The 16559-nt window shown below is 35.5% G+C and overlaps 1 protein-coding gene across 1 annotated transcript; it reads right to left on the bottom strand.

Moving 5' to 3' along the window:
- Window positions 1-735: 735 nt before the first annotated feature.
- On the bottom strand, window positions 736-14377 carry LOC137481970 (protein unc-13 homolog A-like). Its single transcript, XM_068204007.1, has 7 exons — window positions 13954-14377; window positions 12654-12683; window positions 9258-9357; window positions 6475-6592; window positions 5348-5494; window positions 4640-4763; window positions 736-799 (listed from the first exon to the last, which is right to left on the bottom strand). The coding sequence occupies exons 1-5, from the start codon at window positions 13973-13975 to the stop codon at window positions 5453-5455; spliced, it is 312 nt and encodes a 103-aa protein (XP_068060108.1). The 5' UTR covers window positions 13976-14377; the 3' UTR covers window positions 736-799; window positions 4640-4763; window positions 5348-5452.
- Window positions 14378-16559: the final 2182 nt, after the last annotated feature.

Genomic DNA, 16559 nt, shown 5'->3' with positions numbered 1-16559 from the left:
CTTAGCGGCTGACTGGGCTCCCTCCTGAGCATTCAACTCCGCTCAGCAGAGGGCGATGGCAGAGAAATAATACAGTCCTCGCCACCTTAGTCCTTGCCCCTTCCACCATTATGCATCATCATTTTCCACATTCAGAGAAGCAGAAAGACAGCAATTATCTTCCCCGCTTTTTTTTCCACTGCACCCTTGTTTGATCAGAAGAAATTGACAGAAAATATTAACTTTCTTCTAGAAAACTTCCAGAAATGCAGGCAGCCTGCCTAGGTAAATACATTAGCTTTAAAAATGGAATCAAATATCTTTCCTGCTTCCCAGATGAAATAGAAAAGTTGCAATACCCAAATGATGTCAGGAGTTGCTTCCCTTCCTTTCTTAAAATTTCAGGAAGTCAATATGGAATAGCTGAACCCTATCTAGACAACAGGACAGATGCACACGTATTTGCCATAAAAGAACATAGAAAAACTAATAAACATTTGAAAAATTTTACCTAAAAATACCTAAATTTTTCTCAAATACCTAAAATTTTCTTTACAAGTTTAGTAGATGTTCATATTTCTGCTTAAAATAATTTTGTATGTATCATACTGACCTTCAGATATTTAAAAAAAAATAAAATCAACAAATGATATCACACATTTCTGATGTGACAAGGTGAAATACCTGAGTTTTCTTTCTTGTATGCTGAGCCCGCTTTCCACGGATGTCTGACTGTCATTTGTATCTTGATGTGAATGTCTTGTATGTTGGAGAGGTGTCTCTCTGTGCCAACCTCTGCAATCTAAATCTCTGTGGGTATCTGTAGAGAAGGAAAAAGCTGCTAGAAATCTTTCAGCCCATTTTACTTCTATTTTTACTTTTTTACATAAAATTAATTATCTTAATTCATTACATCTATAGTAACAGGGAATTATCAAATCAATTGCAACCATTATAATGATTAAATCACTTATTACAAGAACAGCAGAAAGAGTTCCAAGATGATCTTCTGATTGGTACTCTAAAAGCTTTGAGAGACCTAGACCAGTTACTTTCTTGTTACACAAAGTTAATTTTACAGTTTAAAAATTATCTACTGCTAGATTAGGAACAAAATTGATATCTTTAAATTTTCCAGTTCAACTTGCCATGTATTTCTTATGGATCCATGCACAGCATACTGAGATCTGATTTTTTTTGTTTGATTGGATTTTGGTTCTGTGGGGTTTTTGTGCTTTTGCCTTATGTAGGGAATCAGGCTCTACTTTAATTCTACATGCTATTGCCCTAGAACTGAGGAGGTTTTTTTTTTTTTCTCCAAGCTCTAGGCTCTTGGGAGAAATGTGACAAGTCTGCAACTGGAGGTACAAACTGATTCCCTGCAGAACATTTTGCTCTATAAATCATCCTACTAGCTTTAGTGAGAGGAAAGGGTTAATGACCCTGAATGAAGAAGTTGTCTTCCATGATTACAATAAGAATTTGTTTGCCCACCTCTTCTTTCCATTTTTAAAGTTCTGCTTACAGATTGGGAATGGTGCTTTGATTTACTTTCCATCACAGTGTTTACCAACACTAGGTAAGCTGCCAGAAATTTATGTAATATCTTTTGCGCAAAGTGAACACAACACTGTTGTGAAACATGCAAAAGATAAAGAGAACACTTTGGAAAACAAAATCTTTCAGTTTTCCTACTGCATATGTTAATGCAAACACTTATATTGTAAGTATATGTGAATTATTATACTAACTAAAGTGGTCTGTACTTAGAATCCTATACAACAATGCACGAGATTCCACACTCAGTCTATTATGATTTTTCAGGACTTTGGTTTTTGCTGATCAAAGCTGTCTCAGAACAATTAATTTTCTCATTTGCTAATCCCTTGGCATATCAGTGCATTAGCATGGTGACTAATGCAGAAACAGGGATTAAATCTCATCATTGCTACTTTGTTCTTGTTACTTCATTTGCTAATTAATGTATGTGAAGTTTGTGATAATGAGTTGAATTAAAACCAAGCCTAAGACATGAGTTCTGCATGGTATTTTCCAAAATTATTAATAAAGTAAAAGTTCTGTTGACTTTTAATAGGCTACTTGGCAAAATGACATCTTAGCTCCCAAGACACACAAATGATTTTCTAAATTACAGCTATTACCAATTACTTCAGTAAAATTATCTTTAGTTTCTTTAGCTTATACTCTTTATGTAATGTATAATAATGTTAAGAAGCAAGCTACCTATCTCTAATGCTGAACTCGAGGAAAAAAGATATGTCCATTAAATTTTCTTCTGTTATACCTTACAAGAAATGTCACAGCATATGTCACAGTTGAGACAGGCACAATACACAAAATATCATCTTACACTTTCAGCAGGCTTCAAGCATTCCCCCATACACCGTAACACCACACCACATCAGAAGGCTTCAGGCCTCTGCCCATACAGAGCAACATCACTTCAGAAGGCTGCAAGCATCTGCCCTTGTTTGTTCTCCAGCCCAGCCTTTCATACCCCTCATGCTGATGCACGGCACCTGTGTGCCCTCTGTTCCCTTTGGTGGTTGGTCAGTGCCCCTGGGCACTCCATGGCTCATTGCTGTCAATGCTGCTCACCTGCTTCTCACAGCTGTGCCCACTGGGGATGAGGCTCGGCCAGCCCCACTCCCAATTACCACAAACTGTGTGCCTACAAAGAAAGACCTAAAAAATTTGAAGGAAAATTATCTTATTTCATAAATCCCTGATTGCCCTTTAAAAAACTTGACTTTTAGATACATGAAAAATGTTTGTAATTCAACTGTAGTGTTTATCTAAATTCAGTATTTTTATTACAGTGACTTTGCTTGCAGAGCTTTAAATATAGTAGGTATTCATTTTACTTAGTAGCCTTTTAATGGAGGTCGGTCTAGCTAGCAATGGTGAAATGTCAACTTTATTGCTACCACAACAGAATGATACTTCTAGAAAAGGCACTGAACTGTTGATGAGAATACATTTCCATGTTACTTCATGCAGGATTTCGAGTCCAAATGAAGTCACACTATTAATGGGACATGGGAGGATCTTCTATTCCTGCCCATTATCTGACATTCTCAAATGAATGTCTTTCAGGAACTGTCAAAAGTAACTGCAGTCTTCTACCTTTCCAGTGTAATTTGTCATAATAAAGAGGCTGTACTGATTCCAATAGTCAAGGACAGATTCTCAGGTGCTCATAGCTGAGCTGAGTCATTCAACAGGATAAGCAATGAAAATGTACTCGTCAACCCCCAGTAGATGATAATCCTGGCTTTCTCAATAACCAAGACATAATGCTTTTGAATTCTTGCCTCTATGAAGAAAACTACAGCGTAAGAGTGACCTCTACAGGATCTTCACAGCACTCCGTGACTACAGTCCCAGGGCCTGCCTTGGGAACTTTTTCAAATATATTTGTTTGAAATCAGAATACAAGCTTCAACATACAAACCAACACTCTCTCCAGGCTGCAGCCTGAAATAACCAAAAATCTGCATTTACATCTTGTAAACACACAATTAGAGTTCCTATTCCAAATTTACACTAGGTTTCTAGATATGAGAATGATGTAAGGATATAAAACATTCTGCTAGTTCAACATATGAAAAAACCAAAGAAAACAAAAACCTGAATGCAACAAAGGCAGAGGTTATATTTTGAAATTCTTTTGGCCAAGTAGTAAAGAATAAGTAAATTTTGTTAAAAAAAAAGGAAAAAGAAAGGGGAAAAAAAAGGTGTTCTATGCTGTAGCTTATAAGAAACTAAAATATTCCACAGTCACTCTGTGAAAAGATATGTATTCCACCTGATGTATTAACAGGAATGTAGTCATGCAGACTACACCCAAAAACAATTTACCAAGGTTAATCAAAGACAATGCATTTAAAAAATAAATTAGACAATCAAAGATCACATTATTGGTATAACTTCTAGTCCTCCTTTTAATATAGTTTCTTATTCACATGAAGTGAACTTTATTCTTGCATAAATTTTAGGATTAATCTTTTCAGATGCAGTTCATTAGACTATTTAAAGAGTAAAATGTTAAGCTAAATTATGTTTGTGACCTTATTTGGAGATAGACCATGTAATATAGATGGACTGATAATCTTAGTAAAGTCAATTTCATTATATTATAAGTAATGTGTGGTGATGTATTACTTGAAGTTCAGTTTCCATTTCTACCTTCATATACACTACATTCATATATATAGAAATATAAATATTTTCCATCTTCATAGGCACTAAAAATAAAGGCAGACAACCTCTGCTGGGAAGGTAAAAAATGCTGTGAAGGCCTGGATTTTATTAAAACTTACACTGTGCATTGGTCAAAGCTGATGTGCTGCAGAGCTGTAACACACAGGCTCTAGTAACTGACCCTGAAGGAGGTACTTCCTTCTTTAGCTCTGCAATCCACATGTGGGTCACCATTAGCTATGAAACTGCTCATCCAGCTCCTTCTGGGATGTGGTTCTTACTTACCAGTAACAATTACCAATACTGATTGTGAAAATGCTCCAGTGATGAATAGGCATTTAGGATTCTATGGAAAAAATGCTATTTGTTGGCATATTTCAGGAACTTAAGAGAGAAATAGAATGGCTGGAATGCTGGACCTTAATCTGTAACTCACCAAATGGTAATGCAAAGTAGATGTCTAGTAAGATCTCATGAGAAGTTGGTGTTTTTGTGCCTTGAATCTCACTCCCATTTTTTATTACTTCAGAATGCAATCTCCACCAGGAACCTGGGCCTTCCTAGGAAAAACAGGGTATGGAAATTACCTGGGCAGCATTTATAGCATTGTCTACTTTTTACTGAATGAAGTTTCCCCTAAGTCAGTAGGAGCTCCTTTATAACACTATTTTAGAATTTTCCAGCTTTTGTTGATGTACTAGTTAGGAATTCAAGTTTTCTCAGTCATCAGATTCAAAATACAACATTTTCACAACAATATAGACAAATAGACATTAAGGTTGTCAAATGATTAAGACACAACAAATATGAATACTGAAAATTACTCTTATCAACTGAGATTTTCTAGTTCCCCTTTGAACTGGTGCCAAACAAGTACACTCCAGCAAGACTGAAACAATCCATATAAGCTAATAACCAAGCCAAAAAAGAGCTTCTAAAGCAGCACTCCCTTGTAGGTTATTTCTGAGTTATAAAGCCCAGAACAGAACTGCAGGGTTAAGACCTGGAGGACAAATAACTAGGAATGTTCCACAGGGGACTAATTATAAATGAAGGTTTAAAGGATATGAAGAAATTAAGAAACAATCTCTTATCTTGCATCTTTGTTTGTTTAAAGTTTCAGTATTTAAAAGTAAGCCACAACCTCTGTGTCAGCAAGTTGTAACTCAGCAACAGCTTGGGCAGCAGAGCAGAACAACTCGCCCTGGGGCTTGAAATGGCACTTGGAAGCTGTGATACAGAGCCTCTTCTAATTTGAGCAGGAATTACTTTCTTCCTCTGCTTCCATTTTCTGAGAAGAATCATTTAAATGGCAGTTCAGTGTACATATTAATATTTATTAGTTCCTGTAAAGAAATGGCTATAGAGTCTGATTAGAAATACTGCATGAAGTTATCCTCTGATTTTCTTACCTTTACCCTATATTCAATTGCCTTTTTTATGTTTTATAAATATTAAAGAAGGCAAAAAAATTTTATCTGAAAGGATTAAATTAATCTTCTATAATTCACAGTTACTTATTTAAAAGTGGCTTCCAGGGACTATGCATATGAAAGCATATTTATGATTGGGAGAATTGTGGATTAATAGAATAAGATACCTCTTACCTTTTCCAAATTTATAAAATTTTGCAGCAATTGCAGTTTGCTTCAGTATTTCCACACTCCCAGAAACCTTTTTTTTATTTTATAAAACAAAAACTCCCTACTGAAAGCAAGTATAGTCATTCTGGTGGCCAAGTGACTATGGTGGATACGTAACTCCTGTATTGACCCAACTTCCCACTCATCCTTTCCTATGTCCTATTAATTTCTTCTGTAGCACCACAGGGCTCATTTCAGTTTTCCTCTTTGAGACAGTGGTCAATTCCCATGAGAAAGAGAACAGTATTTTGCTCATTTTTATAGAGATTTACCCCAGGTCACAAAATGAAGAGCCAGACCATGGAACTTGATGTAAAATTCTTTCACTCTAATAATATAAATCAAACATTCCTGCCTCTCTAATTGTTCCTAAGTTCTGCTGAACTCTAACTCACCTTCTGTGTTATACCTGGCCCAGGATCTGAGCCATTTCTCCAGGGTATACGGCTGATGCGTATCAGTTGTCACTTTTTGAGAGTGACACGTACATTACGCCTTAATATTACAACTGAAGCAAAGGAATTAGAAGTACAAATTGATCACAAATGTTGTTATCTGGGGAGTCCAAGAATGGGAAATTTATTGGATTTTACTCAGTGCTTTATATTTACATAGAAAGTCAACTTACATCTGTTGCGTATTCCACAGTGGCAAGGGGAATCCATAAAACTCCTAAAATGCTATCCCAGAGCAAGCCTTTCTTCCACAGCTCTATAATGAAGCCCTTTCCATCAGCATGGATTTCACTGTAAAGAATACAGAGATCATTATAATGAAAATGTAATCTCAACTGCTCAGTAATCTATCATAGCAATTTATTATTATCTTCTTACAGCAGATACAGAAGCGGGGGGATTTTCAGTAAAATACAAACTAGCAGGATGAACACAGATGTCAGACTGAACAAGCCAAATCTCAAGTCTTATTGTTCAGGACTGCCCTTATGAAATGATGAGAAGAGTTCTGCTGGGACAACGGGAAAACATCTCTCAACTTCAAAAGCTGCAGATCCAGACTCTATTTTAGTTGTAATTACAGGATACATGCATTTTATTACTAGCTGGTTTTGACCAAAAAAATACCATACCACAACCATATTTTTCAAGAATTCAAAATCAAATTTTTACCAGGCCATATCACTCCCTCATGACATTGAATTATTATTAAGAGAGAGGTCATTTCCTCAGGGAATGTTCCCCATTACAGATCAGTTCTGTAAATATGAACAATATAATAAAGTAGGTATTGGTGTCTCTGCTGGACTCATTTTATGTAATCTCTGTTAATTTTAAGTAGTAAAACTCATCTTCAGCTTATTTGTGTGGGGTACCACAGAGCATTTCGGTGTACTTAAAGACATCAGGAAAAGAACACATGAGATCAGAGAATGGCAGGTTTCACCTCTGAGACAGCTTCTTAAATCATCACTTTGCCCTCAAAAACCATCCTGCATCAATGTCTAATTTTCTGCTGTACTTGCTTTATGCAATTGAATAGATTTATTGAATTTTTGTTTTATTCAGCTTTTCTCTTTATAAATATGCTACCAAAGACAAATTGCAAATTTTTGTCTTCTGGTATTTTTGGACCACAACCTTTAAACTGACAACTGAACACCGAAACTGCAAATTGAAAGGTTAGACAATATGCAACTTTAAAATACAAGCTGGCAATATATGCAAGTAATGGAACACAGTTTTTACTGGCAGGCATGGAGTGAGAGTCCTTAGGATAATGAACTATAATATACTTATCAAAATCTAGATAAATATATTTGTAAATGCTTGTTTATAATCCCTTTTCAAAGTCTGCTCTGTTGTATAGATGAGTAGGCAGCAGATGGAGTTACAGCAACCTTGTAATGCAATTGCTACAGAAGTGGTTTAGTATTTGGTGATTGGTACACTGCAAATGAAGAAAATAATCCTAATAAACTGGTAATTTTTAATGATGGCATGGAACACTCAATTACATATAATACTAACAAAAGTATTTAAACAAGAGAAAACCAAATGTTTTCAATAATAGTATAACACATTCCTCAGGAAAATTTAGAGGTAAGGTTACGCACACTCACTTTAAAGTATTTTTTAATTGTTTCCTGCCCAAAAGGTAACACACAGGGCTAGTGGTGAAGTTTAATTGTTCTATTTCCTGAGAGATTTTTACACTGTCATCCAATCCATGCCCAATGGCTTACAGAACTATTATATCTAAATCAGTAAAGTTCTGAAATAATCATCATAGCAGAGTATTATCATAGAGCAATGATTCCTCTACACTGAAACATGAATATCTCTTCTACAAGAGAAAGTTGCAGTATAAGAATGGTGTTTAAAAAGGTCAGCTATTGATAACAACTTTTCTTAACATTTTTAAAGCCAGATATGATCCTCCTCTGTGGATAATTGAGGCTGTGGCTCTGAACAGTCTGCTGGAGAAGCATGCTAACCAGAGTGCTGGGGTTATTCCAATCAAAATTTCAGTTTCAGCATACAATCAAAATATATTTATGCATTTTGGTAATCAGAAAGTATGGAAAAATGATGCAAAACAACTTGTTCTTTCAACAAAATATTAAAATACTTGGACTAGAAAAAACAAAACTTGTAAAAAGGACATTCTTCATAAAAATAACTAAAGCAAAAGAAATGTTTAATTCTGTGACCACATTTCAACCATCTGTAGACCTCAAGAATAAAATTTATGCTTCCAAACAAGGGTGTGATCACAGAGAAAGACTTGTGCAGGGAAAAAGGAAGGATCAAAAATGTTGGAGATGGATGTACTAACTCAGAATCGAATGGGATTATATTTATTTGGTTTAACTGCTTTGGAAGTTGAAAATTGGTTTCCGCAGAATGTCAGTCAGTGTAAAAGTGTTTGGAGTCCCCTGACCAGTGAGGTGTATACAAGGCTCTACAGAAAAGAGAACAATAACAACTGAGTAAAAAAGATGGAGAGTGAAGTGGGAAAAGATCTGTAGACAGAAGTGAGAATCAGTATAAATCAACAGTAAATTAAGTACCTATACTGGCAGTTAAGTAGATAAATTAACATATAAAATAAGAATAATTCATAATGAAATGGAGCAAACAAAAATAAATTTGCTCAAGGATTGGTTTGAGTTCTTTATTGTCTCATTCCTTGTATTCCTAAAACATTATATGAAATTAAATTTGGAGAGAAATTCTTCCCCTTGTTGACTGCTGGTCTTCTCTGCCATGTGGCTTGCAAAATTAACTTTAGTTGTGCTCCCCAGAATTAGTCTGGCATCTTTTCTTTGAGCTGGATACTTTTTCCTTGCCTTTGTGCTCTGTACATGACCTCACATGCACTAAATTGTTTTGCACTATACAAATACAGCAAAGATACAACAAAATCAATTGATAAGAATTCCCTTTTACTTACAACATGAAGTCTTGTTCCCAGCAAGGCTCCCTTCCTCTTCTATCTACTGTAGTGCTTTTTAAATTTTGGACTTTTAAAACAACATATGTTTTGGATGTGTCTGAAAAACAAATAACCAGCACACTAAATCCCACTTTAGTTCCTTCCAGAAGATGAAAACACAAGCATATGGCAGCAAGGGTTTAAGTCATACATCATACACACCTCCACTGGTGTGGGTCAAATACGTGGATGTGAACAAGGAAATTCTGATTAGTTTTATTAGGACTATTACAGGAAAATCTCTGCCCATGACAGGTGGGTGAGAACATAATCCCAAATGTGAGTATTTTAAAGATCAGCTTCCACACACAGCTTTTTACTGTTTCTCAGTCTCTCTGGCAGCTCTCACAAGAAACAAGTACACACTCCTTTTCTGCAAATTAGGATTTTTTTTTGCCTTTTAATTGATATGATAATACTGGGGACAGGCTAATGGGCTTTTATGTCCAATTAAGGCAAGGCCATAGACTTGCAACATGTAATTCAGTCTTTGTGCATTAATTGAGTTCTGTGTATAGATGCAGCAGCAAACTGGGTTTCAGATGCAGTCCCAAATGAACTCATAGATTTTTATAAAAGCCTCTGCAAAGTGTGAGAATTCATAAAATCAGACCTAACAAGCAAGAAAAATATTTTTTTTTTTAATTTCAAAGTGCTTGAAAATATCACTGACAAAAAAAGCAAAAGAACTGAGAGAAAGCTTTATCCTGTAGGGCCTCAGACAGGAATCTAAGGCTGCAAAGGCACATTCTATCATCTCAATGAACATGGCTTTTTAGTTTGCATGCATGTAACACATCCTTCACTATCCTCCAGCATCCTAGGCAAGGATTAACATTGACACATGACTAAAAAAGACTTCTTTTTTTAAAACAAGCACTGCCAAAATACATATACACAAGACATAGCCAAGAACAGAATTTCTGAACTGTCTGTATTACCAGAGGTCAATCAAACACTCGGAGCTGGAGGGAAGCTGTCAATGTCTACAACAGATTACTGAATAGGTCATATCAAATTACACTGCACTTAACAAAAGGTGTGAAGGAGAAGCATTGGCTGTGTACATCCTGGATATAGATCTTTATTAGGACCAATTATAATATTTGACCAAAGAACTAAAGATATCATGTAACGGAAATTTTTTTTTAATACAAAAAGTAAACAGTGTCCAATGTTATCTATTTATTTTCTATAACTCAGTGGACCAGTCTTCTCAAACATGACTTTGTTTTTATACTGAAAAAACGTGACAAAGTCAATATGAATTTAGGAGTCTGGTGACTTATGTGTGAGAAGTGGCATCAACAAGGCACGGCTTACACACTACCATTCTGTGTAATTGAGGCAAACAAAAAATTTGCAAAATCTTTTGTAGCTGCAAAACTTTTTTATAACTGGGAGAACTTGCAACTCAAAGTTTGAGAAATTTTCAAAAGAAATTTTCTAAATTGCTTGGCTGAAAATAGCAACCTACAATGTTTAACTTCAGCCATTTAGAGTACCCATGTAAATTAAAACTCCAGTACCCACTTCCCTCATATCTAAAAGGCTTCTCCTTTAAATGAAGCCATAAATTACAAGGTAGAAGCTTAAACCCACAATTTTTTCTGTTTCATTGTTGCATTATTTCATATTCAACTCTAATTTATTTCCCATTTGAAAGTTTCACATTACTATGTGCCACGCCAGATGATCAAACCTAATCACCTGGTATCCTTTTGCAACACCTTTTCTAGCATGAAATATAAAAATTATCTTGGACTGCCTGCATTATAGTGTTGCCTGAAACCCTGTCATCTCCTTTTTAAAACAGCTATTTCTCCAATAGTTCCTTGGCCTCTTTGGCTCTTTTCTGGATCTAAATCTTACCCTTCGGTGCTTTTTGACTAATTCACCCTCTTTAAATGTCATGAGTTACGTCAAATAAGAAAATGTAGATACTCTACCTATTAAATAACTGAGTATGTAACCTCCTTGAAGAATAACACTGTCAATGGTGAATATTATTACAATAGCCTGGCGTGGAAAGGAGCTGTCAATTTTGCTAAATGATAAGAAGTTTTTTTTCCACAAACCCATTATTGCAGCTTCCAACCCTTTACCTGTCAAAAGCTAGAGGAACATAATGCAATTTTTGTGAAAAGAAATAGGGCAGGATATCCACTTGCTCATATTTTCAGCTTTCAACCCAGAACAGGAGAGAGCAGCTTACTCAAAGGGATAAATAAACTACAGGAGAATCACAGAATTTTGAGAAATGTGTCATTTCAAGACTGCTCTCATTCACCACCTACAAAATTGTGCTGCCCAAGGAAACATGACCAATTATCAGAGGATATACCACTCAATCTTCATTGCCAGTACTTATAGCATTAACAAGACTTCAACAACATTTAAAGGAAAATTAGAGTTACTTATATTTTATCAAATTTTTTTGATAATTGTGTTCTGGAAATCATTACCTCTTGAGTAGCAACAAAATGTAACATTATAGCATTTTTCTGATTGCATAAGTATCTCAATGAAAGAGAAAAGACTTTTCAGTCTACACTTGGCATACATATTTCATAGCCTGTTGTTAGAAGAACTAGCAGTTCTACCTCTATCCATTCAGGTAACTTTTCTTTAATCCAGATAACTTTAAACAATTTTAATTCACTTACATCTATTAGCCAGACATCTAATGGCAATTTTTGCTGCACTGATTAAGTTGTATATCAGCTTTTCCTGAGAAACAGTAATTACAAGCTTCTTGAAGGCCTTAGATTCACAGTCTACTTGTGTGTGAGAAACCTCTCGCGGTGTTTGGACTTTCTTTTCCACTATGGCTAAGTCTTGGCCCTGAAGACAGACTTGTGTAGACCTGGACAGCTTGGTTTTGCTCGTATTTATTGCCTAGGGTATACACATGGTTGCTATAACTATCCATCAGTGTCTCCTGTCTGTATTTCCTCACTCGGAAAATTCCGACACCATCTCCTTCCCAGCCTGGCCAAGCTAAAGTACTTTACCCTCCTTATTTTAAAAAAGTTTCTGTATGCCAGTGACACATTTAGGTCATCAAATTATGTAAAAATTTGCTGTAGTGGAAATATATTTTAAATATCACTAGCTTGCAAGACAATAACGCTTCATAATTTAAAATTACAAATTGTCTCAGCTCAAAACTTTGGTTGATAATTTGATCTTTAAAATATATGCATAATTCTTTATGTATTTATTTTTGTACTGTACTGTTGATCCAACATGTCACAGTAGTCCCAAATTTAAATAATTCTTCAGTGTGATACAGAACCCAATGCCTAAGAAAGAAAAATGTAAAGCAGAAATTGAAGGTGGAACCAGACTTACCAGTTGTTTTATCCAACCTTCCTTTTTTCACTGCATTAAAAAAATCAAAAAAAACATATTATTAGTTTCAGGTAATACCTTAACACTGTTTTCCAACAAGTTTTATGAAAAATAAAATCTAAGGGATTTTTGTGGTATAAAAAACCAAAAAATGAAAACAATCTTAAAAAAGTATCACTGTAGGAAGATAATATGACTGTTTGGAATTCTTTGGGAAAGAAGACATGTGAAAACTCTTTGTACTTTACAGAAACTTCATAAACACAGAGGGTAGAATGAAGGTCGGGTGTCCAGGAAGAGTATTATACTTATTATTCATCACCTCATAATGCCAGTTCTTAATTCTTCCCTATAATAGTCCCGGAAGACTGTATATAATCTAAAATAATGTCTATCATTTTACAATGAAACCTTTGTTACAGTGTATTTCTTCTGCCCATTAGAAAGGACATACTTGAGTAAACTCCTTACCAAATAAAAACATTTCAAATTCTGATTTTGCTCAACAACTTAAAGTTCCACATTATGGTATCTCTTCCATTAATGAAAAATGCTCTGAAACAAGCAGGATTATGATTCAGGTAGTCATAGGTATGAAAATTTAACCTGGACATAATTTTGTATCAAGTGTCTGACTAATAAAGTTCAGTAAATTTAGTCTTTTAAACAATATTAAATATTCTTTCAATTTCCCTGCCATGTCAATACATGTACCACAGTTCAGTTTAATCTGAATGAAACATCACTGTAGTCTACAATATTTAAACCTGCTCTATGAATATATTCATGTATACATCATATACTTTATTGCTATACTTAGGACCTAGTAATTGCCAATAAAACAAAATTATGAGTCCACAAGTTTACAATGTAAATGATCCCAAGAGATTGCCATTGTTTTCCAATATCCTTTACATTTGCTTAATCACCTGTACTTCCCTATTACTTATTCTTGCTTTCATCTCTCCCTAAATATCCCCCAAGAACTCTATGGAACTGCGCCATATTTGGCACGATATCTGTCAGCCTGAAGAATTCCATCACGTCTCACGCCCAGGAAACTTTCAACACAAATGCTGAGGGGCCTAAGAGTTGCTGAGCTGCCGAGGCCAAACACTGCAACAATTCAACTGCTCTATGAGAGAGCACAATTTACATATTTCCCTTGGAGGAAGTACTGCAAGAAATAATCTTATCAATGTAAATGAGCAACACACATCTCCACTCTCTGAAGTTACTTCTTATGGCTACGTACTAAATACTTGTCACATGGATGAAGGAGCTTGATAAAAATACGTACCTTTTACAGAGAGAAGTTCCATTCCAGCAGAAAAAAATATTTTAAAGACCACACATGGAAATTCAGGGCTTTTTATAATACAAAATCAAAATAAATAGTTTGGCTTGAATTAAATTACTCTTCTGCTGCTGCTCCCTCACTGCATGTGTGTTTCACTTTTGCAGCATGCTCCTCCCATGGCTCACATGGAGGGAAGCCAACCAACTGATGGAGCAGAGATGACTAATTGCTTCTCCCTCTTTGCACACAGACATGGAAGAGGAAGGGAGAAATATTACAACTGTTTCCTTACCCTCATTTCCTCAGCTTCTATCTGCTGCATGCAGCTGTCTCTAGTCTAAACACATTTCCTAATGCCATCTTTTCCAGAAGTAACAAACTCAGTGCAACTACTTTATTAAGAATATACTCTTGGAGCTCTTAAACTTTGATTTTGATACTTGCAAAGCAACCAATTTGGAATACAGAAAGTTTAAGGCTTTTTTCTTTTATTGTAGAGCCACAGAGAACACTTTTTATGCTATAGCTAAGGCTAAGTAATTTTATAAAATAGTATAAATAAATATTGCACAAAGAATTGAATTTTATTATACTTGATGAATTTCTCATTCTGTTGCAGCACTTCATAAGATAATGAACAGTCTCATGAAATGCTAAAACATTTTACAACAATATTTAAATTATTAAACTCAACAAAACTGAAAATATTACAAAACCCACGGTGTTTATGTTTACTTGTTCACATTACATTGCCTTTTTTTTCTTTTTGGTTTCTAAATGTGGTTAACAGTATATGTATTTCCACAGACACAGAATATTTTACTTTGTAAATTTTTGAGTCTCCATCATTTTAAAGTTACAGGCTGAAGTCTTGAAATCAAGCAGGGGAGTGTCCTTGGATCAGAGGGGAGTTCAGGAGTGACTGTCTGCAGCTCAAAGAAACCGGGTCTGGAAGATGGCCCACCTCAAAATACAAGTGAGAGCTAGATTGTTTATCCAGGCTGTGAGAAAGCTTGGGGAGATGGGGTGTGTTTAATCAATGTTTATAAAAACCTGATGGGAGGTGTAAACAAGACTGATTCTTCTGATTATTATCCAATAACAGGTGAACAGGCCAGGGGCACAAACTGAAATGCACAGAAACAGAAAACTATTTTTTTTACTGTGTGAGTAGTTTAACACTAAAATAGGTTGTCCAGAAAGGCTGTGGAGGTTTTTGCCCTTGGAAATATCCAAGACATGACTGAACCCAATCCTGAGCAACCTGCTCTTGCTGACCCTGTTTTAAGCAGGGATGTTGGACTAGATGATATTGAGAGTTTCCCTGCTTGTGATTCTGTGATAGTCCACAAGGTCAAATTGTTAAGAGTGACACTGAAATAAATTCAGGAGATCATGAAAGCCTACAGTCTCTATACATAATGTGTGTAGTTTTTTCCCCTCCATAGAAGTGTCATAAGAAGTACTTACGTTGTTTCAGGGTCATGGTAATATGCCATAATGTGAAGTTGTTAACCTATTACATTTTGGTCTTGTTTTAGATTAATATATTTGCATATCTCTCTTCTGAGTTCTGTTCTGAACAAGTCTCCCACAGCAGAGTGATAATCTTAGAGACAGGTTTCCACCTTATGCAAACAATGGAGCTCTAGTGAATTTAACAAAGCTAGTCTGGTACACACAGGATAAGGCACTGATGCCAAGGCTACATTTGGATCACATGAAAAACAATATTTACTTGGGACAAAAACTTAATCACTGCTTAGTAAGGTTAGGTAAGTAGAGTTCACAGTAAGCCTTAGCACAAATCAAACTTACACAGCTGCATCTCTGTAACCATCTGGAACTGCACAAACTCGGTTCTTCTTCATTTCTTCCATGCCCATTCTCAGTTATCAGGGTCCATCATATGGAATGCAGATTTCTTCCTTGAATCCTTGGATTGCAGCTGCAGGTGTGGCCATTATTGTTCATTTACTTTACTATGATGATGCCATGATTGTTTTTTACATAAGCAATTCAGAAAATGTTATGATTTTACGGTAAGAAATAAGAAGAGAATACCTGAACATAGGCAGAAGGTCACTGTGGACTGGGAACAGGGCATATACAAGTGCTCTTTCGTCTGGAAAAAGCATTTATTATATTTAACAAAAGAATAGTGAGAAGCACTGTGCTGGAACAAGCTGTCAAGATGGTGTTTGGCTAAAGGGCATAAGAGTAGAAGCTGCTGGACAAAATCCATGCTTCAGTACCTTGAGTACTTACGCTATCACTCTGCCATGCTGTCCCCAAGGCTTTCCCCTTTCAATATTACAGTTATTATTTAATGCCTGTGTTATATATTTAATATAACACTGCAGTCCTATATGTAGACTTCAGTTAAAAGGTCCCAACATCACAGACCTATATGAAGAATCAAGAAAGTAGAAAAAAAAAGCAAAATTAATTGTTTACATTGCATTTTTTAACTAAATTATTTCAAAACTGCTTATAGTTAAGGTTCACTATTCCACAGAACAGAGTAATTAGGTATAATGCCAATATTAAGGATGTCTGTTATTAGGATGTTTCACTCTGATGATTCACCTATTTGGCATTAAAAC

The sequence above is a fragment of the Anomalospiza imberbis genome, chromosome 13 (assembly GCF_031753505.1).
Source record: "Anomalospiza imberbis isolate Cuckoo-Finch-1a 21T00152 chromosome 13, ASM3175350v1, whole genome shotgun sequence".
Taxonomy (NCBI): Eukaryota; Metazoa; Chordata; class Aves; order Passeriformes; family Viduidae; genus Anomalospiza; species Anomalospiza imberbis.
Note: the sequence above shows the minus strand (reverse complement) of the source record. Positions and strands in the feature narration are given on the sequence as shown.